At 37.1% G+C, this 14,058-nt stretch overlaps 1 protein-coding gene across 1 annotated transcript; it reads left to right on the plus strand.

Moving 5' to 3' along the window:
* Positions 1-477: 477 nt before the first annotated feature.
* ABCE1 (ATP-binding cassette, sub-family E (OABP), member 1) lies at positions 478-11,623 on the plus strand. The gene is made up of 17 exons (XM_010013577.1): positions 478-643; positions 928-1,013; positions 1,527-1,624; positions 2,023-2,140; positions 4,170-4,307; positions 4,412-4,481; positions 5,585-5,681; positions 6,629-6,718; positions 7,282-7,403; positions 8,076-8,297; positions 8,731-8,790; positions 8,875-8,933; positions 9,105-9,215; positions 9,307-9,449; positions 9,543-9,665; positions 10,446-10,557; positions 11,093-11,623. Exons 1-17 carry the CDS (start codon positions 541-543, stop codon positions 11,138-11,140), a joined length of 1,800 nt encoding a protein of 599 aa, XP_010011879.1. The 5' UTR covers positions 478-540; the 3' UTR covers positions 11,141-11,623.
* Positions 11,624-14,058: the final 2,435 nt, after the last annotated feature.

Genomic DNA, 14,058 nt, shown 5'->3' on the forward strand with positions numbered 1-14,058 from the left:
ATAGAGTTTGGAAAATTAGTATAATCAGATTCTTGGAGTAATAGTTGTAGTCACAATTTAACTTTAGCAGACACTGTAGCATGAACAAGGTTACGTTACAGAAGGCAGCTTGTGAATCTGAAATTTGCAGCAGTATAGATTCTTCTGTTCATATTACAACATGTTTTTCTTGGAAACAAATACATTTTCAGATATAATCGCAGTTTTATTTTTACAGTGGAGAAATAGTAATGGGATGGAAAGCTGACACGAAAGATTTATACAGTTATTTACATACGGGTACCTGTACTACTTGTATCTGAGACTTTGCCCTGTTTGCCATGTTGCTTAAAAGAGGAAGAACATCAAATCATTTTGCTTTTTACGTCTCTGAACTCTGCTAGTAGTAACTTCAGATGTGTATGTTTAGAGAGAGATATATATGTCTATGATGTCAGTAATTATGTTCTCTTTTGGATTTTTTTTTTTTCCTTAAGGTCTGGGAGACTATCGCTTTTCCTCCTCAGAATTGGTGTATGTATGTAACCCGAATTGTGCATTATGGCAGACAAATTAACAAGAATTGCTATTGTCAACCATGACAAGTGTAAGCCAAAGAAATGCCGGCAAGAATGCAAGAAGAGTTGTCCTGTGGTTCGAATGGGTAAGAGATGTACTTTAACCAAGTATTTAAGCAATTGGAGAAGTTTTAAGTAACATTCTATTAGGAGAAACTAGGTTTTTGTTATTCATACGTTTTTGTTTATCATTCATGCTTTGTTTCATAAAGCCTGAAGCCAGGAACAATTCATAGTCTTTGAATGAGACGAAGCTTCAGTGAATGTTAATCGGTTACATGTTCCTCTGTGGAATTTAGTTGTACTGGTGAAAGCTCTGATTTATCAGAAACTTTTGTGAGTTAATTTTACTCTTTTTTTTTTTCACCAGGAAAACTTTGCATAGAAGTCGTATCACAGAGCAAAATAGCTTGGATCTCAGAAACACTTTGTATTGGCTGTGGTATTTGCATCAAGGTAAAAGGCTGCTTTATTTAAAATGATAAAATTTTCCTGATTTTGCTGTTAATATTTAGTAATGCATACTGCAACTTCAAAAAGCAGGGTTTTCCCCTGACTAATCACACCTTGATAATTGTTACTGTAGAGAAAGCGAAGTACTGTGTCAGTTTACTGAACTGGTTAGGTTGCAGGGTGTGGGTTGTAACTTTCTATTTGTGGCTTTGATTTTGTTTGGGTTTGTGTCTGTAGACATATAGCAGTAGAGGGATGTTCATGTAAAAGAGCTAGAGGATATATGCAGTGTGCCTTATTTGTATTCTGGGCTGACAATCTAAATTGCTAACTATTTAATTTGAATATGTGTCATAGAACATCTTTGGAAAGTTGACTGTAACTAGAAGTCAAGTAATTTGGTGAAAGTTCATTTAGAAGTATTTGAAAGCACAGCTAGGTACAGTACAGAATATAGCATTTTGCTAATAAATTGTTTGAGTGCACCACTAATCCATATATTTCTTTCAATTACAGAAATGTCCTTTTGGAGCCTTGTCAATTGTTAACTTACCTAGCAACCTGGAGAAAGAAACAACACATAGATATTGTGCCAATGCCTTCAAACTTCACAGGTATTTTATTTTTCAGCCAATATAAGAGACAAAAATTCAAGGGTTTTGATAGTCCAAACAGTGCACATCAAGGTGTTCTCAGTTATTACCTTAGTAGCTTCCTTTTTTATTTTTTTACTTAATTTATTTAATTACTTTCTTATTAAAAAGTATTACAATGAAATACAATTTTAGTGCTCATTTTGCTGAGCTCCTCTTTAAAGAACAGACTGCTCTTAAATCTTTCTTACTATCTATTATTAAGGAATATTGATTTAATTTATGTATCTATTGGCAAGCTAACAAAGTAGGCTGAAATAATCAGAAAGTCTGAAAACACATTGTAACATTTACTTTACCATTAAATGTTGATGTGTGATGGCATTAATGTAATCCAAATGTATCAATGTCGTGTACAGGTTGCCTATCCCTCGTCCAGGTGAAGTACTGGGATTGGTTGGAACCAATGGTATTGGAAAATCAACTGCCTTGAAAATTTTAGCAGGAAAACAGAAGCCAAATCTTGGAAAATATGATGTATGTATCGGCAATAAAGTAGAGTTGGCATTGTAGATAGCTGTGGTGTTATTTTTTCACTGGATTTTGTATGTGAACGATGTAGAATTTGCAAGGACGTTTGCACTTCCCCTCTTAAACAGCCGATGACCTACTCTACACAGAAACAATAGCAGAAGGATGTTGTTAACAAAAGCTTTTTTTGTAAAGTCTGTATATGTTTCAAGGAAGAAAAGGATACTAATTATAATAGTAACTCACTAAATAGAAATATCAAAAATAGGTTTCTGTCTTTAAGTCACACTTAAGGGTTTTTTTAATAAGTCTTTAAAAATGACAGCTTTTTTTCCTGCATAGTTTACCTTTTTTCCCATCAAGGTATTTAGGTAACTCAAGTCATGAAGTTTCTTCCAAGTTCAGCATTGATTTTATTTGAACAACTCCAAAATTTATGAGCACTTAACCATGTATCCTTGTGATTGCTTAGGCTTTTTTATCTTTTTTTCCTTTGAAGATGATCTCTTATAAAATACGTTGTTGTTACAAGTTGTTGAAGATACTTCCCACTGTACACTGTAATACTGATTTCTGAAAATCCTTAGTTTCTTCATGTTGTTAGGAACTTAGAAATTTTGATAGTATTTTTTGAGAACCAGGCATAGAACAACTTGTAATCTGATGGTGTTCATGGAAGATCATAAACCCACGTCTTTTACGCTATGTCAAACTGTGCAGTCAGCAAGGAAAATAATTTACAGGCATTTCTTTAGCTAGCACTGCTCCAAGAGTGAATATTATTAGAGAAAAGACATAAACAGTAACTTCTGTGACTGTTTATGTCAGACTATTTCAGTTATGACCTTCACACCTTCAACTTACACGGTGACAATTGAATTCTAATGCTCACTTTCTTTCTTTAAAGAAGGACTTGTAAGAGTGAGTGTGTTCAAACTTTCTTCATCTCTTCCTGAAAGAGTAATGTTTTAATAAATCATTCATTTCATGGCCTCCACTTAAAACTACAAAGAAATAATAATTTCCCAGCTATATTTTCCATTCTCATTCAAGTTTGGTATATGTTCTTTTGTGGACTTCTTGTTTCAGGTGGTAGTATTGCAGAAATAGCAAAACTTTTGACTTTCTGAATGTGTACGTAATTGAATTACCATGCTTCCAAAATCAGACTTCCCTGTGAAGAACCAAATCATTATGACCACAGAAACACGTGGTATGAATTGAATCTTCCATGTTGCTTCTGCTGTAAAACTTATGAAGCATTTCCTCTGTGTATTTGCTTGGTTTGGAAATATGGCTGTGTTGCTGTTTCCGTGCTGCTGTTTACCATCAAAATAAGTACCTCGGCACCATTCAGAGTAGTTTGCTGTGTAAAACAAAACTGTACAAGTTGTGAGTTTTTCCTGGGTGGCTGCTCTCAACAGTTCTTTTTATTTTATTTTATTTTTTTTCCTTAAAAATTTGGGTGTTTTAGTCTTTTTTTTTTTTGTTGGTTGGTTGGTTTTTTTGGTCATTTTCCCTTTGTCTTCTTCTGTTTCCTTGGCAATGTTTGCTAGAAGCAGAGAAAATGCCCAAATTTTATTGCATCTTTTGTGCAAGTTGATGTTACCAGTGAATTCCTTTTCCTTTGGGTTATCTGGATCACATAGCTAAAAAGTGCAGTTACACTAATCCACACTACCATTTTCCCCATCAGGTAGTTTCACTCATAATGGCTTTTTGACTGTTTAAGGAAAGTTTTGGATGTCTTGAGTGGAAATTTAAAATGCTTTTTCTTTAAAGGGTTAGTGACACCTGGAGGAAAATATCTGAACTTCTGCCCCTCCATTTTGCAATTACAAATATTTTCTTTCTTTTTTTTTTTTTTTAATGGAAACTTTGCAGAGGCAGCATCACAGTTTGGTAACTATTTCCAGGCTTTTTTTATCTTGCAAGCATATTCTGTTCACTGTATTGATCAGAATTTTGTAATTGTTTATTTTTAGTAATGTTTTTAGAATGGTGGAAGTAAACTCAGGCTTTAATTTTGTCACAGGATCCACCAGACTGGCAAGAAATTTTGACTTATTTCCGAGGATCTGAATTGCAAAATTACTTTACCAAGATCCTGGAAGATGACCTAAAAGCTATCATTAAACCTCAGTACGTGGACCAGATCCCTAAAGCGGCAAAGGTGAGAAATCTCATGAGCTGAGAGGAAGCTGGGAGCCTCTCCTTTAATACTTCTCTTGTGTTTGAAGATTTATTTTTTCTTAATTACTGTTATCTGTCATGCAGGGAACAGTGGGATCAATTCTGGATAGGAAGGATGAAACCAAGACACAAACTGTTGTGTGTCAGCAGCTTGGTAAGTGTATTTGTTAATTAAACATTAGAGAAATTCATACTTACTGGGAAAAAAAAAGTTACTGCTAATATGATAATAGATTTAATTATACCATTTAAAAAAGGGAGGAGGTGGAAATAAAGATGCTTTAGTTTAAAACCTAGGGCTTGCTATCAGCATACCTGAACCCATGCAAATAATACTTTCTAGTGGCAAAGGCTAACTAATAGATAAATGCTAGTTGACAGAATCCAGTGCAATTTCTGTTTCATGGTTGAAAGTGTTTATTTTTAAATCTGGAAAAATTCTGGTTACCATCTGCTTCTCTTGCTTGCTTACAACTCTGGCAAAATTTTAGCACCCCTCGTGGAGAGCCATTGCATATAGAAAATATTATCCAACTACAGAAAACCCCGAAAGATTTTATTTTATTTCAATTTAAAAACCTGTATATAGCAAATTATAATGGGAGTAGTACTGTCTTTTGAGAATAATGCAGTTAATAAGAAGAACACCTGCATAGTCCAGCCGTGGTAAGTTTTTGTTAAGTGCTTTGAATTCAGGTGTTGCTAAATTTAACAACAGGGTTCTTCGTGGTAGATCTGGTTGGTAATGGTTGGGGCTGCATTGTGCCACTCAGAGTGTGGTCCTTGATTACTGCTTAACTTGGTAGTGAAACAGTATATACTTGAAATTGGCTTTCATGAAGCTGATGAGAGGATACTGGCTTTGCCCATCAGCTGTCACATTTGGGAGACTTGATTTTCCTGAAAATCAGAACTCTTCAGCCAGGTCTAACAAGAAACACTTTTGAAACTGTTGCAGTTTGTTTTTAGGGCTGGGAATCTTACGAAATGGATGGTGGAAAATCACACAGAAATGGAATTCTTCTGCACAGTGCAGCCATGCAAATTAATGAGCTGATGCTGCAGAGCAGCCATAACTTGCAGTGACTTATATAGAAGTATCATAATGTTACTTGTAAACTGAACACTTATTTTACTTCTTTCTGGTTTTTCCTCTGTGTAGGATGTCTGCTGTGATTACACATGTTTCTGTAGGTAATAAAAACATGAATTGTTGTGTTGGTTATAACATATCTCAAATTAACCACTTGTTTGCAGACTTAACCCATCTGAAGGAAAGGAATGTTGAGGACCTTTCAGGAGGAGAACTTCAGAGATTTGCTTGTGCAGTTGTTTGCATTCAGAAGGCTGATATGTATGTTTAATTTACTTCTGTTATATATTGCTTCTAATAATCTGTCTCAGAATGAGGTCCTCTGGATTTACATTTATTGTCAGAAATGATACCTTTGTTAGAAATATTTATAGAAAAGGATTTACAAAGAAAAAATTGTTTTTACCAACTCGGCAGCTGAGATCCATGTTTACTCCACATATAATCTCTGGGGGATTTATACTTCATGTGCTAGGAAATTGCTAATTTCAGAGGCCAACATTAAATTTCAGCATCACAACTTCAGCACCCTTTCCTAATCCCACATAAGTGTACTCCATTTGACAGCTTACCTCGCATAGCATCTCTGAATAAGAAATGGACAGGTGCTTCCCCACCTCTAGGAACTTGGGTCCCTCTTCTCCTGTCTTGCAAGCAGGAAATTCCCGTCTAGTCCATGCTGTTTCCTAATCACAAGATTTACGGGGTGGGGGGTTGTGTTATTTTTTTGTTCATTTGTTTAAAATTGTTTGTTTGAGCTGTAGCTTTTCTGTTTGGCTGGGCCTTCTTTTTTTGGTTGGTGCAGGTTTTGGGTGGGTTTTCTTGTTTGCTTTGTTGTTTTTCTCTTTTGGAAGATATACTTCTTCCAGTCTTCCCAAGTGCTTTTGTACTTTTCATGTTACATTTATGCTGAATCAGAACTGAGTGCATGGGATTCCTAACTGATTGCTGGTATCTTGTGACATTTAATAACTTTGTCAGAGCTTTCAGCAAAGTAACACTTAAACCATTTAATCATTTCACGTGGCAGTCATCAGAGATTCAAGGCAGGTGTCAGTACATAATTCCCATTCTTCGTGTCTCTTTTGTCAGTGTAAATAATGATAGTAGTTTAGTTCTGTGAATTTAATGGTTGAAATGTTAGTACTAGGTTTGAATATGTATAAAGTTTGCATTCACCAAGACATTACTCTTTCTTTTGGGGCTAGCTTCATGTTTGATGAACCTTCTAGCTACCTAGATGTCAAGCAGCGCTTGAAGGCTGCCATCACTATTCGATCCCTAATAAACCCTGACAGGTAAGTGCAAACTTCAAATGTTTTGCTAGATTGTAATAATACGTCTGTTTACAGAGGGAATAAGCATCCAGCCCATCTACCTAGAAGTGCTGACTTCTCAACATGGTGCACTAACAGATGTTTAATTCTAAGTCAGTAATATGCTATTGCTTTGCATTTTGGAAACTTATTTCCTATAGTTGCTGTAGTACTTCAATATTTTGTAATAAGGATGTGAAAATACAGGTGGTTATTTTTCACCTGAATATTGCTGTTCCATCCCCTTCTCATGAAGTTTTCTTTTTTTCTTAAAATGTGCTAAATATTTTTTGTTCTAGTCAATATCCTTCCACTTACATAAAGAACCTGCCAATTTACGCTGAAGATGGACTTCAAACTTGCTTATTGGAACATTTGAAAAAAATGCTTGTCAGAGATTTGAACTGTATTTAGCATAAAGCAAAGAAACCATATTAAATGAAAATCACGTTGATAGCTTTTGCTTATGCATGACTAGAGTAAGAAAGAAAGAAAAACTATTTTGTACTGAAGTGTAAAAGCATCTCTCTGGCTCTATTTTTCAGGTACATTATTGTCGTAGAGCATGATCTAAGCGTGTTAGATTATCTCTCTGACTTTATCTGCTGCCTGTACGGTGTGCCAAGTGCTTATGGTGTTGTTACCATGCCTTTCAGTGTAAGAGAAGGTAATTCTTGCCATATTTTTCTTCTTAAACATGTCCCAGAAAATTCTAGGGAAGAAAAAAGGTTACCAAAGTGCTACTTGTCTATTATGGGAATGTGTCCTCTTCTTATTACAGTTCAGTAACTGACAAATTCCCATTTTATTTTGTGCAGCATTTCTGTTTTGCATGATCCTAAATTTATACCTCAACCCAAAACCAAATGCCCTTTGTCTCTTGCTAGGGGCATAATTTTGATACTTGCAGGTGTTTAGTGAACAGTGGAGTTACGCAGAATACCCTATAAATAGTGGAGAAAGGTCAGGAGAGAGTTTGCATGGCACAGAGGTGTGTAGCATTCAACTGAATTGGCCACGCTTGTAAAACTGAGACTTGGTAGAAACTGGTTTTGTGAGAACGGGTCCAGCAGCAGTAATTTCTTTAAACTCTATGCGTGTGACTAATAGCAGGTTTGCAGGAGAGCTTCTACAGCCTTTCTGTGATTTTATTAAGATCCTTCATTCATTTTGCATAACATAAACACTTCAAATAGGAGAGTTTGTCACCTCTTTTAACATGCCCTTTAAAATCCCGTGTTATTCTTTTCCAATGGGAATTCACAGCCAAGAACTGAAATTCATGTTGTATTGCTCTGTTGTAGACCTTTTTTAATGATATTTTTTCCTCCCTTTTTAGGCATAAATATTTTCTTAGATGGCTATGTTCCAACAGAAAATCTAAGGTTTCGAGATGCATCTCTGGTGTTTAAAGTGGCTGAGACAGCTAATGAAGAAGAGGTTAAAAAGATGTGTATGTACAAATATCCAGGAATGAAAAAAAAGATGGGAGAATTTGAACTATCCATAGTAGCTGGAGAATTCACAGATTCTGAAATTATGGTGATGTTAGGGGAAAATGGTAAGAAACTGCTTCTGCAGCCTTAAATATGCTCCTAAAGCCACTTCAAAATGAGTGGGCTTCAGTCAGGTTTAACTGTTTCCTAGTGAAGATGCTGTGCCATGAGCTTGCTCTCTGAATAGCAGGAACTTGAAATTATTGAATGTTAATGATGGCATTGGGTTTGTCTGTTTTCCCCATTTTGAGAATTTAGGATGACAGTTGAGCTGGTGAGCTTAGCCACAAGTCAACTCTTGTAGCTTTAGATGTCTCTTCCTTTTGAAAAAATAATAGTAAGTGCTGCTTGCTGGAAGTGAACATAGGAATTAAAGCAGTCTAACTTGAAAATGTATTCTTCATGAAGTCTTCTATCTTTTTGTATCAGTGACTTAATTGCTAGAGGTCTAAGTTACTAAAAAGTCAGAAATAATTTATAACTTGCATTTTATTTTAGGAACTGGCAAAACTACATTTATCCGGATGCTTGCAGGAAGACTTACACCTGATGAAGGAGGTAGTGCTTAATACCTTAGTTGAAACTTGTTTTGAAGACACTGCACAGGCTCTTGTTTTCATTATAAATTTTACCTTTTCATAGGCGAGGTTCCGGTCCTAAATGTCAGCTACAAACCACAGAAGATCAGTCCTAAATCTACAGTATGTTTAAACCTTATTTTATTATATTGTGATCGCTTCAAAAAGCGTGTTTGTAGTACATGGATCAAGTTTCTTTATGTCCAGAAGAGAAAGCTCTATTACTTTTTATTTCTTCTTGGTTTTTTATGGTGTGGTGCATACAACTGAGTGGCAGCATTTTTCTTTTACTAGGGAAGTGTCCGTCAGCTACTGCATGAGAAGATCAGAGATGCCTACACCCACCCCCAGTTTGTAACTGATGTCATGAAACCTCTTCAAATAGAAAACATCATTGACCAAGAGGTATGAATTGCCCAAAACATCCTAACTTTTCTTCTTTAGTTTTCTACCTGTATCTGAACTAAACACAGCCGCCTTCTACCCACCCTGATAGGTTCAAACATTGTCCGGGGGTGAGTTGCAGCGTGTTGCATTAGCTCTTTGTCTTGGTAAACCTGCTGATGTCTACCTGATTGATGAACCCTCAGCGTATCTGGACTCTGAACAACGTCTAATGGCTGCTAGAGTCATTAAACGGTAAAGTAGACGTGACGGGACAAAGAACTGAAGTTTCCAGTAGTTTTACAATAAGCTCACATTCATATCTGTTTCTCTTTTTTTAAATTTCAGTTTCATTCTCCATGCTAAAAAAACAGCTTTTGTGGTAGAACACGATTTTATCATGGCTACATACCTTGCTGATCGCGTGATTGTTTTTGATGGTATTCCTTCCAAGAACACACTTGCCAACAGGTAAGAGGTTTCTTTGCATTAGTAAGCAAGACAAGAAGGACAAGGCAGGAATAAATGGTTTATTGGGAGCATCAACAAAAATAAGGTGAAACATCCCTGCCCATGGAAATTTAAGCTGCATTTAAAGTAATCCAAGACTGTTGAAAGGGTTCTGGCTTTTGTTTTGAAGCAGGCAAAAGAAAATGGGGTTGACCCAAGCTTGACCAGCTCCTGGTTTAAATTAGCTTTAAGGAGCTGCACACCAATGAAATTTCTGTCAGAATTAAGCAGCACTCATTGTAAGAAATGAAAGAAAAGCACCAGTTGTAAACTGTATTTAAGAAAATAGCTTTAAGATGTATTAAAAGAAACCAGTGTACTAAGGGCAACGTATCTGTTTGCAAAGTGAAGTCCGAGTCTCTACAGCAACATGTAACACACGCTCTCTATGAGTTTCACTTTTTCAAAGCTGTCTCTTTTGATACATTCCTGTAAATAATTACATGTGAATTACAGAGACTTTGGGAGGAGCAGTCTAGAAGCTTTTAGACCAGTGTAATTACCAAGTAGTTAATGTGAGCCACATGAAGTAAACATTACTGAGATACTGCTGAAGAATGAGAGTAGTAGTTGTGACTTCTTGTCTGAGATATGATTTGACTGAAAGCGTAACACATCATGGTCTGTCATACACAGCTCGCGCTTGTGCTACCAGACCCTAATGAGCTCAGGGTGGAGATCAAACTACCTGTAATATAGAACTTCTGACAGTTGAGCTGGAATGTTCTTCTTTCTTAACAGTCCACAGACTCTTTTGGCTGGAATGAATAAGTTTTTATCTCAACTTGAAATCACTTTTAGAAGAGACCCCAACAATTACAGACCAAGAATAAACAAACTCAATTCAATCAAGGTAAGAGAGAAGCACCTCTACAATAAAGAAGCCAAGACTATTTAATATAAAGCCAGTTTCTTAAAATAACGAACAAAGTGAAGACTAACATGGTAGTTTAGAGAACAGCACGTGAAACAGGTAGTAAGAAAAGGGGGCCTGCAGGAAATTTGGAGAGGGTATTTTTACAAGGGCATGTGGGGGGATAGGACAAGGGAAGTGGCTTTAAACTGAAAAAGGGTAGATTTAGATTAGATGCTAGAAAGAAGTTCTTCCCTGTGAGGGTGTTGAGGCGGTGGCACAGGTTGCCCAGAGAAGCTGTGGCTGCTCCATCCCTGGCAGTGTTCAAGGCCAGGTTGGACAGGGCTTAGAGCAACCAGGTCTAGTGGAAGGTGTCCCTGCCCATGGCAGGGGGGTTGGAACTAGATGATCTTTACTGTCCCTTCTAACTCAGTAGAAAGTAGAAAAGCGTTCAGCTAAATGTCTCTTTATTTCAGCTATGTTCAGATCTGCCAAAGATACTTCAAGTAACACTGACCTTTTTTCTCTTCCTAAGGATGTGGAACAGAAGAAGAGCGGAAACTACTTTTTCCTGGATGACTAAATACTGGATCTGAGCATCTTTGTAACTGGCATATAGAAATGCATATTGGCATCTTAAACATTTCTGGATGAGAAGGCTCAATCAGGTTTTAGAACACTTAAATCTTTTGGAGCTTAAAAATCTCTTGCTGCGTGTAACATCGGAGACCAGTAGCAGTGTAAATCCTAGTCCAAGTAAAACTGCCACTTTCTATATTTTGGTGAGACAGCCCTATTTTCAGTGTAATAATTTCAAAATAGACCACCTTGAAATTGTGCAAATGAGTCTCCTGATTTTTCAAAATCTGAATGAAGTTTTCAATTCAATAGATCCGACTCACGTACCAAGTACTGTCTGAACTTCCTCATTTTAAGAATCTTTGAGGCCGTTTTCTCTACCAGAGGGAATCTTACCAAGAATGTCAAGATAGAGAAGCAACTCCTGTTTTAAAAAGGCTGAATCTCTCTGGATGAGGGTTTCAAAAATAAACATCCTCTTAACTTACAGCTCTCTGTGACACAGTGCAAAAATTCTTAAATCACTAATTCAGCATGTGTATATTTCAGTTCTCATTATGCACACCTTTTCTCATACCATAGTGAAGAACACACAAAAGATGGAGTACAAACGTTATGAAGGAAGGTATCTATGCCTTTTTTTAGTTCCCTGTCCCTGTGTCCTTCTGAGGGTAATCAGTTAAAGTCTTAAATAAACATCCTTTCACTCTTCTGCAACTTAAACTTACACTGTACGGAAGGGTTAATGGCTGGGTTTTCCAACTCATTCCTCCATCAGTTGGTGCTTCCCATGGAGAGATGACAGTTGTACATGGTTAAGATGCAAGAATTTTGATCTTTGGTGTAGACAAAATTGAAGCAAGTAACTTTTCACAGGAAGCAAGGTCCTTAGCGGAGACAGTAAGGAAGGTGTTGTCCATGCAACAGTTCTCTGCTCTGCCTTCAATGGCATGTGGAAAATGTTATGAGAGAGAAAACAGCGGTGTTCTTTATGGATGTTTTTGCTCTGTAAGTTAGAGGAGAAGGCAGGGGTTTGTCTTACTGTTATTTTAAAGCCATTCTATTTTATAACCTTGGTTATACATACATACTGACACCACCAGTCCATCTGCACTATAGCAGCAGAGGTACTCCATGAAGTACAGGTAATGAGCACAGCCTTTACCACCACCAGCAGCTGTTTAGACAAACTTCTGCACTAACTAAAACTTACATTTAGGTCATGCAGATGAATGCAAACCCTTTTGGACTTGAACTCTGCATCTTCTGTTAATCAGTTCTAATTAGGGTAAGGTAAAGATGTGGTTCTGCAGATAGCTGAAGCCATTATCTCTCAATTCATTACATGCTGAATACTACATACAGTCCACTACTGACCAGTGGGATCCTATAGCCTAAACCAACTTGGCCTGGGTAAAGGGTATGGCCATGCATGAGTCTTTTGGCAAAATCAGAGGAAACTGTACTTACTGTGTCAGCAGTGAGGGCAGAGAAGATACATGTGCACATTTCAGTCCTTAACTGTGCTACAGGAGTACAGTGTGACACGGGTACAGCTTAAATAGTCCAAGTCAATTTTTAGAAGTAAATTCTAAAAGCAGAGCTCTACCGGTTACTGCCATGCCTTTCTTTTCCCAGGAGGTTTCTGTGGAAAGCACATGGCCTCCATTCTTGCAACAAAGCCCACAATTAAATGCCTGCTCTAGCACAGAATGATTATTCCAGTGACTGCTGTGTAGATTTGGGCTACAACTGTAGTTACATTTCAGGACCTCCCAGGAAGGATGACAGGAAGCCCCTTTTAAGTCTCCCTCTGAAAAACTGAAGATGGCATCTTCCAAAATCCCAAGTGCATTTATGAGACGTATTTAGGTTAAAATAACAAAAAACCCACAGCACAGCCCTTACCCACACCATTTTGAGTAAGAACTAGGAGTCCAGTCTATATATGTCCTCTTTCACAGCTTGCAGTGGTTTAGTTCTGCTGCTGTCTAGGAGCCTATACATTAAATGTCACTGCAACAGTTTCAAATACTTAAATAGAAAGATGTAATTTAGAAAGAAAGTGAAAAGACAAACATTTATTTTAAGTAGGGTTTTATACATAGCATGCATCTGAAAAGAATTATCACATCGCTATCGCTCAAGTTGCCTACTCAAGGGCATACTATCTGGGACACGAATGGAAGGTACCATCACCTACACTGCTATATACAGAGATATAAAAATATACACAACAGTTAATCTTACAGAGCAACAGAGCCAAGTGAACACTGCACACTGCGCTCTCTGAGTCTGGACAGCTGAACATCCAAACTGCAAAGGCAACAGGAACACTGCAGGGATCATGATCGGGGTCAGAAGAAACAGCATCAGAACTCCAACACAGTGTAAAAATATAAGGCAGAAGCCACTTTCTTCTGAATGGTGGGGAAAGAGCAGAGCGCACCAAGGCACTCCATCTTGCTTTTAAGAGTAGTTACAGCAAGGAGTTGTACATGCAAAACACGAATCTGCATCAACAGTGCAACAACAAAACAATACTGAACAGTAGCTCAATCATACAAACTTAAAAAACCTAACGTCCTTTATGCATCTCTCCTCACAAAATACCTAGGATTTGTCAGTGCATTAGTGTTAAAGTGGCATTAAAAAACTTCTGCTATTATAACAGGTGCAGAATTATTTTGGAAATGCATAGCATCTACATTTTTATTGTCTTTGTCATTATTCAGTCGGGATAGGCACCATTCTAGTCACCCCAGCGTTAAGAATTCTCGGTGGAAACAGCCATTCTCATCAGTTCACACCCAGCTCTTCTCGACTGCCTGTCTTGATTTTGAGTTCAACAAATAAATGCTTTGTAAAATTCAAAAATATACCCTATGAATATGAAAAGAACTATATACAACAATACCTAAG

Source organism: Nestor notabilis, unplaced genomic scaffold (assembly GCF_000696875.1).
Source record: "Nestor notabilis isolate BGI_N333 unplaced genomic scaffold, ASM69687v1 scaffold33464, whole genome shotgun sequence".
In the NCBI taxonomy this organism is placed as follows: Eukaryota; Metazoa; Chordata; class Aves; order Psittaciformes; family Psittacidae; genus Nestor; species Nestor notabilis.

Excerpts from the sequence above, each read along its gene's own strand:
- ABCE1 (XM_010013577.1), top strand. The coding sequence starts at position 541 with ATGGCAGACAAATTAACAAGAATTGCTATTGTCAACCATGACAAGTGT. Across the intron at positions 4,308-4,411 it reads AGATCCCTAAAGCGGCAAAG|GGAACAGTGGGATCAATTCT; the intron begins GTGAGAAATCTC and ends TCTGTCATGCAG. Across the intron at positions 9,450-9,542 it reads GCTGCTAGAGTCATTAAACG|TTTCATTCTCCATGCTAAAA; the intron begins GTAAAGTAGACG and ends TTTAAATTTCAG.